This window comes from Nicotiana tabacum, chromosome 24 (genome assembly GCF_000715075.1).
Source record: "Nicotiana tabacum cultivar K326 chromosome 24, ASM71507v2, whole genome shotgun sequence".
Taxonomy (NCBI): Eukaryota; Viridiplantae; Streptophyta; class Magnoliopsida; order Solanales; family Solanaceae; genus Nicotiana; species Nicotiana tabacum.
In genome coordinates, this window is record NC_134103.1 from 102,304,307 (window position 1) to 102,319,288 (window position 14,982).

A 14,982-nucleotide genomic window follows, 5' to 3' on the forward strand; every position below is an offset into this window, starting at 1 on the left:
TCACTCGTTTCTTCTTCTTTTTTATTTTTCGCTAAAATTTCATACTTATAGCTTGCAATTTAGAATTTATTTTCACTCATACTCTTTCTTTAGCACGTATGCACTCGAGGCTGGAAATTATATGCCCAATGAGTTAAAAGACCAGGTTGATAATCAAATTGATATGTTCAAAATGTTAGTGATTAAATGAAACTTAGCTCCTTCCCTTAATATTGTCAACTTTAAACCTTTAGAGTCTTCACTTTTCCATTGGTTGTGGTGAAAGGCCAGAGAAGCACTTGATAGCCAGACAAACATGTTGATGACAAAGACAGCTCAAGAAGCCCAACTGTTGCTTCTAATATAAGAGATATCGTGAGAAAAAAAATAGTTGATATTGTTCTTTCTACTAAACAAGTGTTGTAATCTTACTGCCAAAAATAAGTACAATTTTCTGGTTGCATCAGTTTTTATCAAAACATAAAATATGTCTACAAATCGGATGGTAAAAGAAGTCGTTTTTTTAATTTTATGTATCATGAAGAAATTAACTTGAATTAAATGTTCAACCCATCTCTTGGTTTATCCCTAGTAAATAAATAAATACTTAGCATATTTTTTTTTATAAATAAATATTCGATTCTATACTACAATATAGGTAGACAAATCAAATAATTTTTTTAAATTTTTTTCATATAAACAACATATGTTTCTTTTAAAAAGATAAAGTGATGGATTGGTTATGAGGGTATTTGTGTAAACAAACAATTCTTTTAGAAATTGTGCAATGCTTTAATACATCAAACCAAACAATGTATAAGAAATATGTCAGCATAACTAATACGAGCATTATTAATACACCATATTCAGCATTATTCTTATACACTCTACTAAACAATTCCTTAGTGTTAAAGATCGATAATAATATCTAGGTGCTAGTTGGAGCAGCGTATGAAGTAAAAGCTTATATGATCGTGAAGGAAAACTAATCTATAACTAGAGGAGTTAAATGTGCAATTTTCCCAATAAAACAATTTCTTCGTTATAAGAAGCAGAGCATGGAGGGAGCTCTTTAGCTAGAGCAAGAAAAAATTCAAGTCACATCTGGCATATGACATTACGCTCTTGTTTCCGGAGTATTACAACAATTGCGCCTCGATCCCAAGCTAGTTGGGATCGACTATATGAATCCTCAACTATCCAAAGCCTCAAAAAATAGTGTTTAAGACAGCAGTCATAAGCCGACTGACCTAAAATGATGTCCTTTCAGATAAACAGTAGTTAATGAAAATTGAAAGGTATACCAGCAAAAACCTATCTCAACCTCAATCAAACCAGGAAATATGTCCTTTTCTTTGCTTGTACAAAAGAGAAATCACAGGTTACATCCCTCACTTGTCACATCATCACCTGGTAGTTAGTTACCTCCTTCACCTGTCCCTTCATCACCTGCTGTTTCAGCAGTACCTTCCTCACTCTTCTCCTCGACTTCGTTTTGCTCTTCTTTAGGCTCCGCTGTCTCTGGCTTTGCCGGCCCTGGGCCAGCCGACACCTTCACCATTGAAGGACGTAAGAGTCTGTCTCCAAGTTTGAAACCTTTGCGATATTCTTCTAATACAACACCTTCTTCAAATTCCTCTGAATCCTCACGCATTATAGCTTCGTGCAGCTGATCATGGGAAGACCAATCAATACTTAAATAGACACTGGTAACAAAATATGATCTTTTGGCATAAAACTATATAAGAGGTTTTCCCCATATTACAATAACGTGTGATGCAAACAGATTTCAATGTTATATCGATTTACAAGTCAAAAGGAACAAATTCTTGTTTCATTCCTTCATGATAGAATACCACAAGTCTCTACATTGTCAACTCACCGAGTTGGCTCAAAATAATGCTGATTTAGATTGAGCTTAAAATCAGGTCGAGGTCTTCCTAAAAACCGAATAGATGTTAGACAGCTTTTGAAAAAGCTCATCAATAATTCGACTGAATTTTGAGCCAACTCGGGAACTGGCCTGCATTAAAGCCAAGGATCAAATAGAAGCATCACTACATGAACAACAGAAGATGGCAGCTCAAAGTGTAACTTTGTTTTCTCTGAACAATACAATTTTATATCTACCTATCTATTCAAACAAGCATCACACTGCAAGGAAAGAAAGCAGCTTTACAATATTCAAGCATGTGTATGTATGTGGGAATACATCTGTACTTGTAATTAGAGGCACGGGTTTCAGAAACTTACCAATGGGTCGAATGGCTTCCCAACTGTCTCCACAGTCTCAACACCAAGAGATCCAAGGATTTCCCCAAATTGTTTAGAAATGCTCTGATAACTATTATTAATTTTCTCTTCTCCCTCTGTTGCCACCTTGATTTGCATTTTCGCCCTCTCAAAATTGTCCAGAACAGATAGAAGTTTCTCGACAACTTCCCCTTGTGCATTCTTCACAAGAGAAAGTCTTTCTCTCTCTGTTCTCTTACGGAAATTGTCGAAGTCAGCGCTGATTCTAAGAACCCGGTCGCTCTCACTTGACAGTTCTTCGGTCAATGAGGCTACTTTTCTCTGAAGTTCAATTTTCTCTTCTTCTATGGACTTGAGGGAAATTTCTATCTCTGCAACTTTTGAATCGTCATTATTTGCTAAAGCATCTCTGTACAACTGCAATGAAGTTGCAATGAATGATGCAGTTTCATCTGCAGCTGCATTGTCACCCTCATCCGAAGCATCTTCAGCAGCAGCACCATCTACATTCTCCTGTTCAATGGTAGGGAAACACACATTAATTTCAGTACAGTTTCAAAATTCAAAGACTTTGAACTACAGTACGTCAAGTTTTAAGTTAAAAGGTAAACCACAATAGCCCTCATCAGCATACTCAAAAGTCAAAACATTGCATGCCCACAAAAGGATATAAAAGGATGAAGAAAAAAACTAATAAAAATATTAAACACATTATGTTCTTTCATTTGTATAAACCCGCATAGATATGCCTGCCATGCGGAAAAAGATATACATCTAACAAAACCTAGTACATGCTGGAATAAAACTACTGTCTTTTATCACTCCGTCCAAGGAAAAGAACACCCGGTAAGGAAAAGGGGACAACTATAGACTAATATTAAATACCGAATACACACTCTTAATGAACTCTGCCTATACGAGCTGCGAATAGCCGGTAAACCCTGATAGAGGAGGGGGGATTGCAGAAGGTTACCAACCAGCATCAACAATTATAACATTCCTGGCATGAAATTACATGTAACTAATATGTGGGATAGGACGGCTGGTTGCATTAGGGAAGTAGCTAGAGAGGAGAGGTGTTGAGGGTCTCGAGGGGTAACTTTGGTGGACATCGAGGTGATTGGTGGTGGAATGGGGAGGTAAAGCGGAAAGTGGAAGCCAAGAAGGTTGCTTATGCAAAGTTAGTGGAAAGCAAACATGAGGAGGACAAGAGGACGAATAGGGAGAGGTATAAGACGGCGAAGAAGGAGGTGAAGTTAGCGGTCACATCGACGAAAACGGTAGCGTTTGAACAATAGTAGGAAGAACTTGAAGACAAAGGCGGGGATAAAAAGTTATACAGTCTAGCCAAGGCGAGAGAGACGACGGCGAGAGACCTAGACCTGGTGAAGTGCATCAACGACGAGGATGGCAACGTATTGGTGGAAAAGGCACACATTAGACGTAGATGGCAGACATACTTCCATAAACTCTTGAATGAAGAGGGGACAGGAATATTATGCTGGGTGATTTGGAGCATCCGAGAGTCGTCCTGATTTTGGGTACGATAGGTGTATAAAAGTGAGGAGGTTGAGGGGGCTATGCGTAAGATGAGTAGGAGAAGAGCGATAGGGCCAGACGAGATCCCGATGGAAATTTGGAAGAGTACGGGCAAGGCAGGTTTGGTGTGGCTAACTGGTTGTTTAATTTTTATTTTTAGGACAACAAAAATGCCTGATGGATAGAGGTAGAGTACAATGATTCCGCTATACAAGAACAAGGGTGATATTCAACATCGCAACAACTATAGGGGTATCAAACTGCTAAGCTACACTATAAAAGTTTGGGAGAGGGTGGTGGAGAAGAGGGTGAGGAGGATTGTGTCTATTTTCGAGAACTAGTTAGGATTCATGCCGGGGTGTTCGACTATTGAAGCCATTCATCTAGTTAGTAGATTGGTGGAGCAGTATAGGGAGAGAAAAAGGGGCGTACATATGGTGTTTGGTGGCCTAGAAAAAGTATACAACAAAGTCCCAAAAGAGGTTTCATGGAGATATACATGTAGCATACACTAGGGTGATTAAGGACATGTATGATGCAGCCAAGGCCCATGTATGGACGGTGGGAGGAGACTCGGACACTTCCCAGTCATGATGGGGTTCCACTCGGGATCAACTCTTAGCCCGTTTTTATTTGCCTTGGTGATGGATGAATTAACGCGACACATCCAGGGGGGTGCCATGGTGCATGTTATTTGCGGATGATATAGTACTGATTGACGAGTAGCGGTGCGGAGTTAACGATAGGCTGGATGTTTAGAGACAAACCCTGGAGTCTAATGGTTTCAGGTTGAGCAGGATTAAAACTGAATACTTAGAGTGCAAGTTCCTTGATGTAACATATGAGGCTGACGTGAAAGTGGGGCATGATATACTTGTCATCCCAAGAAGGAAAATTTCAAGTATCTTGGGTCGATAACCCAAGGTAATGGGGAGATCGACGATGCTTTCACACATCGTATTGGAGCAGGATGGATGAAATTGAGACTCGCAGCCGGTGTTTTATGTGATAAGAGTGTGCAACCAAGACTTAAAAAGCAAGTTCTACAAAATAGTTGTTAGACCAACTATGTTGTATTGGGGCGGAGTGTTGGCCGGTCAAGAACTCTCATGTCCAGAAGATAGATGAAAGTAGCGGAAATGAGGATGCTAAGATGGATGTGTGGGCATACTAGGAGAGATATGATTAGGAATGAAGATATTCGGGACAAGGTAGGAGTGGCCTCCGTGGCAGACAACAAGCGAGAAAGAAGGCCTGAGATGGTTTGGGTATGCGAAAAAGAGATGCACAGATGCCCCAGTGAGAAGGTGTGAGAGGTCTGCAATGGTGGGTATAAGGAGAGGTAGAGGTAGACAGAAAAAGTATTGGGGAGAGGTGATCAGACAGGACATAGCATATCTTGAGCTTACCGAGCACATAACCCTTGATAGGAGGGGTGAAGGTCGAGAATTAGGGTAGAAGGTTAGTAAGTAGTTGAGCGTATTTCTTTTCCATACCAGTATGTATTAATATTATTCTCGTATTTTCTTATTCTTAGATATCTATTACTACATGTTTCTTTTGCTTCGGTTATCTTATTATCTTGATGTTGTTACTGCTCTATTTTTTATGGCTTCTCCACTTCCTTATTTCTTTTTCATAACTATTGTGATTATGCTTTTCTTGAGCCGAGGGTCTATCGAAAATAGCCTCTCTACACTACCCTCCCTAGATCCCACTTGTGGATTACACGATTTATGTTGTTGTTGTTGTTGTTTAGTATAATGTTTGTTTGCAACATAAACTCTTGCATTACAAATGTAATCTTTGCATAACTAATACAATGTCTGATTTCCAGTTTAAGGCTCAACATAACTACTACAACGATTGATTTCTGGCATTAAACTCTTGACTAATGATACTGGTATAACTTATGTGAGAATCCATGTATTATTTTATGCGTAATAAAATGTAACATAGGAAAAGGTATACTAGCAATTCCAAGAAAAAAGTATCTAAAGACAAAATGTTCTTAGAGTAGGCATTCCATGCATAAAAATCTTTATTTTTATTCACTAGATTTAGACGTGAATCAAAGGACCCGTTATTGAGTTATGCAGCTACTGTAAGATAAATATGCAAGTTCACCATTTGAAGGATGTGGAGAAGTAAAGATGGCATCTCACATGGAATGTTGCAAATAGAGGTAACGTCATAAAAAGACATCTCAATTGCTTTGCATAATCACCTAATAATTAGTGCTCTTAACGCACCTAGGCCAGAGATCAAACCCAACTTCACTGATTGTTTTCTAGCCAACAACATGAAGATTTTACTCTATGTCAAATGTTATACTTTTCCAGATTATCTAGAAATTCGTTGTTTTTAATGGATAGTGGGCACACCCTTCCATCCTTATTCACTTAAATACTAGACTTGGTTCACCAGCCAGGATACGAACTCACGCGCACTCACCAGCGTTTTTTTACCTTTGCTATTGAACCAAAGCTAAGGGCAGATGTTGTGAGACTATCTTCACACAACTTACAAATTACACAAGGACAGTCCTAGTAGAGACAAAATACATTAGATGATTTCTTCACATTTATCTAAGCCATTGTGGCAAAGAAAGGGAAAATATGAATGCTTCTAAAGGATTCCAAACCCTTATTGTACACTTCCCCCCAAAACGCATCACGCGCTCCCCCCCCCCCAAAAAAAAATGATTGTAGTTTTCTCATTAACTTTTTAATTTCACTTCGGTGTTCAAATAGTTGTGCACTTATACTATGTTAAAGGAAGTGAGCACCCATAACCTTAAAATCGCGAGTCTGCCGCTGGGTCAGTCACAAACTGACCTTTGAAAAAAGGAAGAGGATAAAGTAAAAGTAATCTAATTATGATGAAGCTTGGAAATACTAAATTCACTGGGAATTCTCCGCCTAGTGTTAAAGAAAATGGACTTAGCATAACTCAAGCCAAAATCTAGCTCATGAGGTGAGTATCCCCAATACTATACAAGGAGACAAGAGACTATTCCCTCGTCGAATGTGGGATTAAAACCTAGATATGGGCACTACAAATGATTCAAATAGCCGACCCAATTAATTCAGCGGTAAGCATAGTTAATTGAGCTTGTGCATCTGAATAAAAAATGCAGGATAAAGGGTTGTACCTCCTGCTCGGATTCTTGTACCTCCTGCTCAGGTTCCTGAGTCTCGGTTTGAGCGGCCTCAGCAGCATCCCCATTTGAAGCAAAGACTATAAATTTCTCAACCGACCGGTGCGGCAGCTGAACAATTGTGTTAGCGGAGTGGTGAATACGACACCGTCGGGGAAGTAGTGCAGTCTGCCCCCGTCTGCGGTGTAAGTAGGATAAGAAAGTGATACAATTGGGTTTCACCGCGGAGGCGCTGACGGGGGTGGACGGCGGCCTTACGGTAGTGGTGGGCGTTCTAAGGGAAGTGGTGGCCATTGTATTGTATGGTACAGTGGAAATGGAGGGAGAAGATAAACCGATAGGCCGCAGGGTTTTAGGATTCTTTTCTTTCTTTGCGAAGATCCCCACAAATATTATAATGTATAGCAACCTTATAAAATATAATCGTTATATTATAATAATTTAATCATTATTGGAGTATTTATTTTTTCTTGTCATTCATGTTATTCGAGAATATGTAACAAAGAAAATAATTAGTACGTGTATCAAAGGTAATTTCATTTTCATGACTAAGAAATTATCTTCTTATTAGAAGTTATACTTGTTATTTCGTTACAACTCTTGATAGTGCTCAAACTTAATTCGTTTTGTTTCATATTTTATAATAGGTATGTGTGTACGAGTAAGAATCGGGCTCGTGATACACTCTCGACCCCCTACAAGTAAAACGAGCTCGAGATATGATTGCGAAAGATCGGAATCGAAGCAAGGATATCCTCGAGTCAGAATACGGGGGGTGAGCATCGACCCTCGATAATATCAGGGTCACGATTCGAGATCGACCTAAAACCTGAAGGACTTCGGAGAGCGTCGCCGGGCAATCATGCACGGCCAACATGAGGCCGTAATATCCGCGACCAGCCGGATATCACGGCGTGGATCTCGACACGTATCGGTGTAGAATCAGCAATCAATTAAACAGAAGACTTTTTTACCTTTTATAGAGCTATACTTAGAGTAGGATTCCCTTACTATATAAATGGGGTCTAATAATTCATTAAGCACGTTGTAATACGCATTCCAAAGCAATATACTATTATTTTCACTGTTAATCTAGGCTTTTCTTTCCTTCATCGATATTGACCATTGTGAGCTCGGATCGAGGAAAAATAGTTCACTAACACTAAAGACATCTTCCCTGCGTGGTTTGAATTTACTGTATTTCTATTTGTTCATTTTAATCCAATCTATCATTTTGTATCAAGTTAATCCGCATATCTTTAAAATCACTTATAAATTTAATTATTATCCAATTTTGAGGGTAAACAGTTTGGCGTTCACCGTGGGGTTAAGGATAATGGTGGCAATTTCATATAAATTTCCATAACACACCCTACTTCACACTTGTTCTTTGAAGTATCTTTGATTTTAGGTATGCATTTAAAATGTCGAACTCTCAATCTGCCCCTCTAAACACGGATGTTAAGTCTAGTCACCATGGCGAGAACAACAATATAGCCCGATAACAAGGTGACCCCCGCCGATCCCAACGAAATTTCGGTCGTGGACCCGATCGATGCCAGCTCACATGTGGCTGTCAACATGAATTTGCCCACCGATCTCGATAACAGTGTACGCATGGGAGTCCGGTCGGTAGCCCAAAATGCTCGCGATGGTGAAGGAGATGGGATCAGCTTACGGGTGATCTTCGAAATGTTGCAGGCTCAGCATGCAGCGATAGCCCAACTGCAGAACCGAAGTCGCGCTCCCAGTAGAGTTGAGCCCGAATCATCCCGGAAAAACACTCGCAGAAATGAACCAGTCGCAGATAGGCCGAATGAAGCTGAACCTGGGACCAACCCCAAGATAATAAAGATGATTTGAGGAATTGAAAAAATGGGTAGAAACAAGAGAAAAGAAAACTGAAGTCAACGACGAAAAGGTGAAGACTTACAACTCCAGGGTCGACCAAATCCCTTGAATGCCACCGATATTGAAAGGCCTAGACTTCAAAAAGTTTGTTCAGAAACCCTTCCCTCCGAGCGCAGCCCCGAAGTCGATCCCTAAAAATGTTCTGCATGCCTGAAATTCCTAAGTACAACGGGACAACTGACCCAAATGAACATGTGACCTCATATACATGTGCCATCAAGGGGAACAGCCTAGAAGATGATGAGATCAAATCTGTCTTGCTGAAAAAGTCCGGGGAGACCTTGTCAAAATGAGCTATGATATGGTATCATAACTTACCCCTCCCCCCCCCCCCAATTCTATTGACTCATTTGCCATGATTTTCAGATGCTTTTGTAAAAGCACACGCTCGAGCCATCAAGGTCGAGACCAGGAAATCGAACATTTTCAAGGTAAAGAAAAGAGATAACGAGATGCTTAGGGAGTTCGTGTCAAGATTTCAAATGGAACGGATGGACCTGCTGCCGGTGGCAAATGATTAGGTCGTTCCGGCCTTCACCCAAGGACTTAATACTCGAAGCTCGTTGGCTTCACAATAGTTAAAGCAAAATATGGTAGAATATCCGGCCGTAACTTGGGTCGATATGCATAACCGATATTAGTAAACAATTAGAGTTGAATATGATCAGCTTTGGGCCCCTTCTGAGTATGTTTATCCTATCCGAGCTGGTGACATGCCTAAAAGAGGCATTGATCGTGAACCAAGGTCAAATGGGGATCGATATCAGCCGTACAACGGCGATCGTAGGGGTAACAGATCTGGATGAAACCATGTGAGAAATGAAAGGAGAAGCGATCGGAGTCAAAATAACCGGGGACTCATGAGCAAAAACGGTTTTGACAGGACCGTCGGGCCTAAGGAAGCGCCTAGGTTATCGGAGTACAACTTCAACGTCGATGTTGTTGCTATCGTATCCGCCATCATACGTATCAGAGATACCAAGTGGCCTCGACCTCTACATTCTGATCCAGCCCAAAGGGATCCCAGCTCAATATGCAAGTATCATGGCACACACGACCACAAAACAGAGGATTGTTGACAATTAAGGGAGGAAGTAGCCGGTTATTCAACAACAGACATCTCCGGGAGTTCATGAGCGATCGAGCAAAAAATCATTTCAGGAATAGAGATTCTAATAATCAGATCGAGCAAGAGAAAACTCAGCATGTCATTAACATGATCATCGGTGGGGTCGACGTTCCCTAGGGGTCGATGTTAAAGCGCACCAAAGTATCCATCACGAGAGAAAAACGAACTTACGTACCAACAAGGACCCTGTCTTTCAACGACGAGGACACTGGAGGCATCGTGCATCCTCACAATGATGACTGGTAATATCTGTACTCATAAATAAATATCGAGTTAAGTGTGTGTTGATTGATAAAGGTAGCTCGACCAATATCATTAGATCGAGTGTCGTGGAACAACTGGGTTTACAAGACCAAACTGTGCATGCAGTCAGGGTTATAAACGGATTCAACATGGCATGTGAGACCACTAAAGGGGAGATAACATTACTGGTGAACACCGTCGGGACCAATCAGGAAATGAAGTTCTGCGTGATCGAATGAGACATGAGGTACAATGCTTTGTTCGGGAGACCATGGATTCACAACATGAGGGAAATACCCTCGACACTACACCAGGTGCTGAAATTCCCAACGCCTGGAGGAATTAAAACATTTTATGGAGAGCAACCGACCGCAAACGGAGATGTTCGTGGTCGACGAGGTGATCCCGGTATCCGCACTTTTGACATAGAAGGGTCAAGACGAAATAGCAATTACCGATATTGGCCTCGATGGAACAAGAGAAGTAGGGGGTGGATGAAGACGATGATTACGGAGTTCACAAGTCTTTCATTGTCCCCGATGATTCAGATGCCACCAAATCAATAATCGAAGAACTAGAGCAAGTCATATTTATCGAACACATGGCTGATCGTAAGGTACAGCTAGGCACGTGGTTAAGTCCCGAGCTCAGGAAAAAACTCATTCAATTTCTTATAACTAACATAAATTATTTCGCTTAGTCTCATCTCGATATGACGGGGAATCTGCCGGAGATAACCACTCACAAGCCAAGCCTGGATCTGAAGTTCCATCCGGTCAAAGGAGACCTCAGTCCGAAGTCAAGCATGCATTCATAAAGGACGAGGTATCTAAACTCCTTAAAATAGGGTCTATCCGGGAAGTTAAGTGTAAGGCCCCATAAAAGTTTTGCAAAAGAAAATAATATTTCATGGTGCCGGACTAGGCTTACGTGTTTGAGATGTCATTAGTACACCCGGTGTTTTATGTGTCTATGTTGAAGAAAGTAGTTGGAGACCCGACACTCATTGTTCTGGTTGAGACTATTGAGGTTAATGAAGAATTGACTTATGAAGAGATTCCAGTTTCTATTATTGATCGGCGGGTCCGAAAGTCGAGAAATAAAGAAATTGCATCCGTGAAAGTGCTATGGCGAAACCAACAGGTTGAAGAGGCTACTTTGGAGGCCGAGGGAGAAATGAAGAAAAAGTATCATTATTTGTTTGAATGACTATGTATTTATAGAGTTGTGATCTAGAAAAAATATAAGACTTACTTTCTATGAATTATGTATGATTTGTACATTTGAGGTTAAGGGTGTTCCGTTCTGGTAATATAATTGCTTGTGAGACCACAGTTGGTGTTGTTTTGTAATTATGTTACGTCATTGGATTATGTATATGTTGTTAGGATGTATTTTTGGGGCTCTCTGATAGGTGGATAGGCCTAGTTGCAAGGGAAACTCTAGCGAAATTTTTGAAAATTTAGGGAGTTAGTCAAATTTGGGGCTGCTGGTGTGTGGTATGGAAAAAAAAATGAGTTGCATAAGGTGCTAATAACAGATTTTGATCCTCATTCGAGGACGAATGATCCTAAGTAAAGGAGAATGTAAGGCCCCATAAATTTTTTGCAAAAGAAAATAATGTTTCATAGTGTCGAACTAAGCTTACGTGTTTGAGGATTTTTGCAAGCTCGCCGCAGCTCGAACTTTTTGGGTTGAACAATGCACCGGAGAGTAAAGAAAAATGTTTGGAAGAAAAATGTGTTTCTGCGGTCCATTATGTGACCGCAGAATCACTCTGCGGGCCGCATAATGGTCGTATAAGTGAGGCAGGAGAGGGCCAGTTTGGATGCAATTCTACGGTCGACTATGCAACCGCATAATTGTTCTGCGGTTCATTATACGACCGCGTAACAGGTTTGTGGGCCACACAGTGACTGCAGACACAGACAAATGTTTGTCAATTTTGGACACCGATTATGCGACCGATATGCGGTCCGCATATCGATTATGCGATCGCATATCTTGTTCCGGAGCTCCATTTTTGGGTTTTTAAAACTCGATCCTACTTCATTAAATACACTCTTTGGGTCATTTTTTAGCTATAATCTGACATTTTAGAGTGTAAGAGAATGCCCTAGAGTGAGAAGGTGTTCTTCCATAATTGTTCTTCAATTCTTGCTCAAGTTTTGGAAGACCAAGAAGGGAAACTCACTAGGTCTTCATCTTAGAGGTAAGATTCTACACCTTAACCCATAATTTTGAATTTTATTTAGAAATGGGTAATTAGCAAGATAATTTTTGGGCATGAGAGTTGTTTATTTTACATGCATGTGTTATCAAAGGGTGTAGGAAGATTGTTGAGCTAAAAATGGTAAAGATTGGGTTGTGGGATGATGGAATTCCCCATAAAAGGACCTTGAAACCTTAATGCACACCTAGTATTTGATAAAATGCTCAAATGAGCTAGAACCATAATCATCTTCCTAATTTTGATTCAATTTGTTATATTTCTACAGTAAATTGAAGTTGCTAAGAATTCCGGAACATTTTAGAGTTTAAGGAAGCTCAATTAAGGTTTGTTGGCTAAACTCTTCTCTTGGAATTGGATCCCACGATATTCATGTGAATTATGTAAGTCCCGAGTGGTTCATTATAAAATTGGCTATTCTGAGTAAGATTGGGTTGAAAGATATATGTTCAAAAAGTATTCCAAATGCTTTATTTATGTTATGTTATCAATTGAGGATGTGTTAAAAATATGGGTTGTGCATTAGAAATGTTCGACTTCAAGTTAATTTCAAACGAAGGCTATTATGCCAAATTTTGTGAAGAATCTCTATATGCCTTAAACTCTTAATTGCTCACATGTGTACTACATGCATTGATTTAAATTGTTGTTGTTGTTGTTAATGATGTTGATGTTAGAAAGTGAAAAGGTGAGGATGAAATACTAAATATGATCAACGTACCAAGAATGATCTTATAATTATGGCCATTAGTACCAATGAAATGAAAAGATATGAAAGTAATATGAAATGCGATGATTGATATAAAAAGGTTGATGTCTTGAATAAGATAACCTAACCGGTCAGGTCGTGATCGGACACCATGTTGCACACATGGTGATGATTATGCTGGAAATTGTAATTGAAATTGTGACTGTAGTCGATGTCCCTAATGGATAGCCTAGTCGATCAAGTCGTGATTGGACTCGTGTTAAAGACGGTGGTATTGATATTGAGAGTAATTATGGTTGATGTCTCTAATGAGATAGCCTAGCCGATCGGGTCGTGATCAGACTCGGTGCTAAGAGTACGGTGGTACTGATATTGTGAATAATGGTATTATGGACAATGGTATATCGATACTAAAAATCTCCCAATGTGAGATATGGAAATTAATTGAAACACTGTCTTGATACTAAATTGAGGTTTGATGTTGATTAAGGCTTCCATTAACATTATGATAATCTTGTTTGTATTATTTGTCATTCTATTGAGAGGGTGTTTAGTTATACATACTAGTGCTATTCGATAGTACTAATATCCCTTTTGCCGGGGGCGCTGCATCTTTAAATGGATGCAGGTGGTTCCAAAGCAGGAGATACTGATCAGTGATAGTAGTACACCTTCTTCCCAACTTACTTGGTGAGCCCCACTTCATCCCGGGGTCATGAATCTTTTGTACTTTGTGCATTATGTTTGAGGTATAGCCGGGGCCTTATTGCCGGCATTATCATTGTACTCTTATTTATCTATAGTGGCTCCGTAGACATAGTGTGAGTTGTGTATTGGTGCTGAGAAAGACAAACTATGTTATGTTGTGGTTGTATTACTTGTCCCACTTGAGACTTTAAGAAAAAATGATGAAAACTATTGGTAATGAATTGGTATTGTAGACATGATCACATTTTTATCTAATTAATGAAATTATGTATTATCTTCATTCATGAATGAGTTTGGGTAGAAGAAAATCTAATAGGCTTGCTCGGTCGGGTTCACTCGGTTGAGCGCTGGTCGCGCTTCTCTGTTTTGGAGTGTGACATTAAGTACCCGGATTGGTTAGCAAACGTAGTTGTAGTCCCTAAAAAGGGAGATAAATTAAGAATGTGTGTAGACTATAAAGACTTGAACAAGGCATGCCCAAGGACTCTTCCCCCTGCCAAACATTGATCGCATGATCGATGCAATGTCTGGCCACGAGATCCTCAGTTTTCTCGATGTCTACTCTAGGTACAACCAAATTCGAATGGACCCAGACGACCAGGAAAAAACGTCCTTCGTCACTAAATACGGTACCTACTGCTATAATGTAATGCCATTCGGACTAAAAAAATACTAGTGCCACTTACCAACGCTTAGTAAATCGGATGTTCGAAGAACAAATAGGAAAATCGACGGAGATTTACATTGACAATATGTTAGTTAAGTCCCTGCGAGCAGAGGATCATTTGAAACATTAGTATGAAACCTTCAACATATTGAAAAAGTACAACATGAAGTTGAACTCGGAGAAATGCGCATTCGGTGTCGGGTCCGAAAAATTCCTTGGGTTCATGGTGTCCAACCGGGGAATTGGGATTAATCCCGATAAGATCAAGGCCATCGAGGACATCACTATTGTGGATAGTGTCAAGGTCGTACAAAGGTTAACCGGTCGCATAGTCGCTTTCGGTCGATTTATCTCGAGGTCCTTTGATAAGAGCCATTGGTTCTTTTTACTTTTAAAGAAGAAGAATAACTTCTTGTGGACCCATGAGTGCCAACAGGCCTTGAAGGACCTTAAG

At 40.0% G+C, this 14,982-nt stretch overlaps 1 protein-coding gene across 2 annotated transcripts; it reads right to left on the reverse strand.

The window, feature by feature from the left end:
- Positions 1–1,071: 1,071 nt before the first annotated feature.
- On the reverse strand, positions 1,072–7,337 carry LOC107802356 (uncharacterized). Of its 2 annotated transcripts, none has more exons than XM_016625836.2 (3): positions 6,926–7,335; positions 2,233–2,745; positions 1,072–1,648 (listed from the first exon to the last, which is right to left on the reverse strand). In XM_016625836.2, the coding sequence occupies exons 1-3, from the start codon at positions 7,223–7,225 to the stop codon at positions 1,397–1,399; spliced, it is 1,065 nt and encodes a 354-aa protein (XP_016481322.2). In that variant the 5' UTR covers positions 7,226–7,335; the 3' UTR covers positions 1,072–1,396. The 2 variants fall into 2 exon arrangements, with proteins under 2 accessions (XP_016481322.2, XP_075103857.1); XM_075247756.1 differs by lacking the exon at positions 1,072–1,648 and adding an exon at positions 1,690–2,002 and having other exon boundaries at positions 6,926–7,337.
- Positions 7,338–14,982: the final 7,645 nt, after the last annotated feature.

Bases quoted from the DNA above. Each gene is read 5' to 3' on its own strand.
- LOC107802356 (XM_016625836.2), bottom strand. From the start codon at position 7,225: ATGGCCACCACTTCCCTTAGAACGCCCACCACTACCGTAAGGCCGCCG. The intron at 2,746-6,925 runs GTACAACCCTTT...ACCATTGAACAG, and splicing joins TACAAGAATCCGAGCAGGAG to GAGAATGTAGATGGTGCTGC. The intron at 1,649-2,232 runs GTAAGTTTCTGA...TCCCATGATCAG, and splicing joins GGAAGCCATTCGACCCATTG to CTGCACGAAGCTATAATGCG.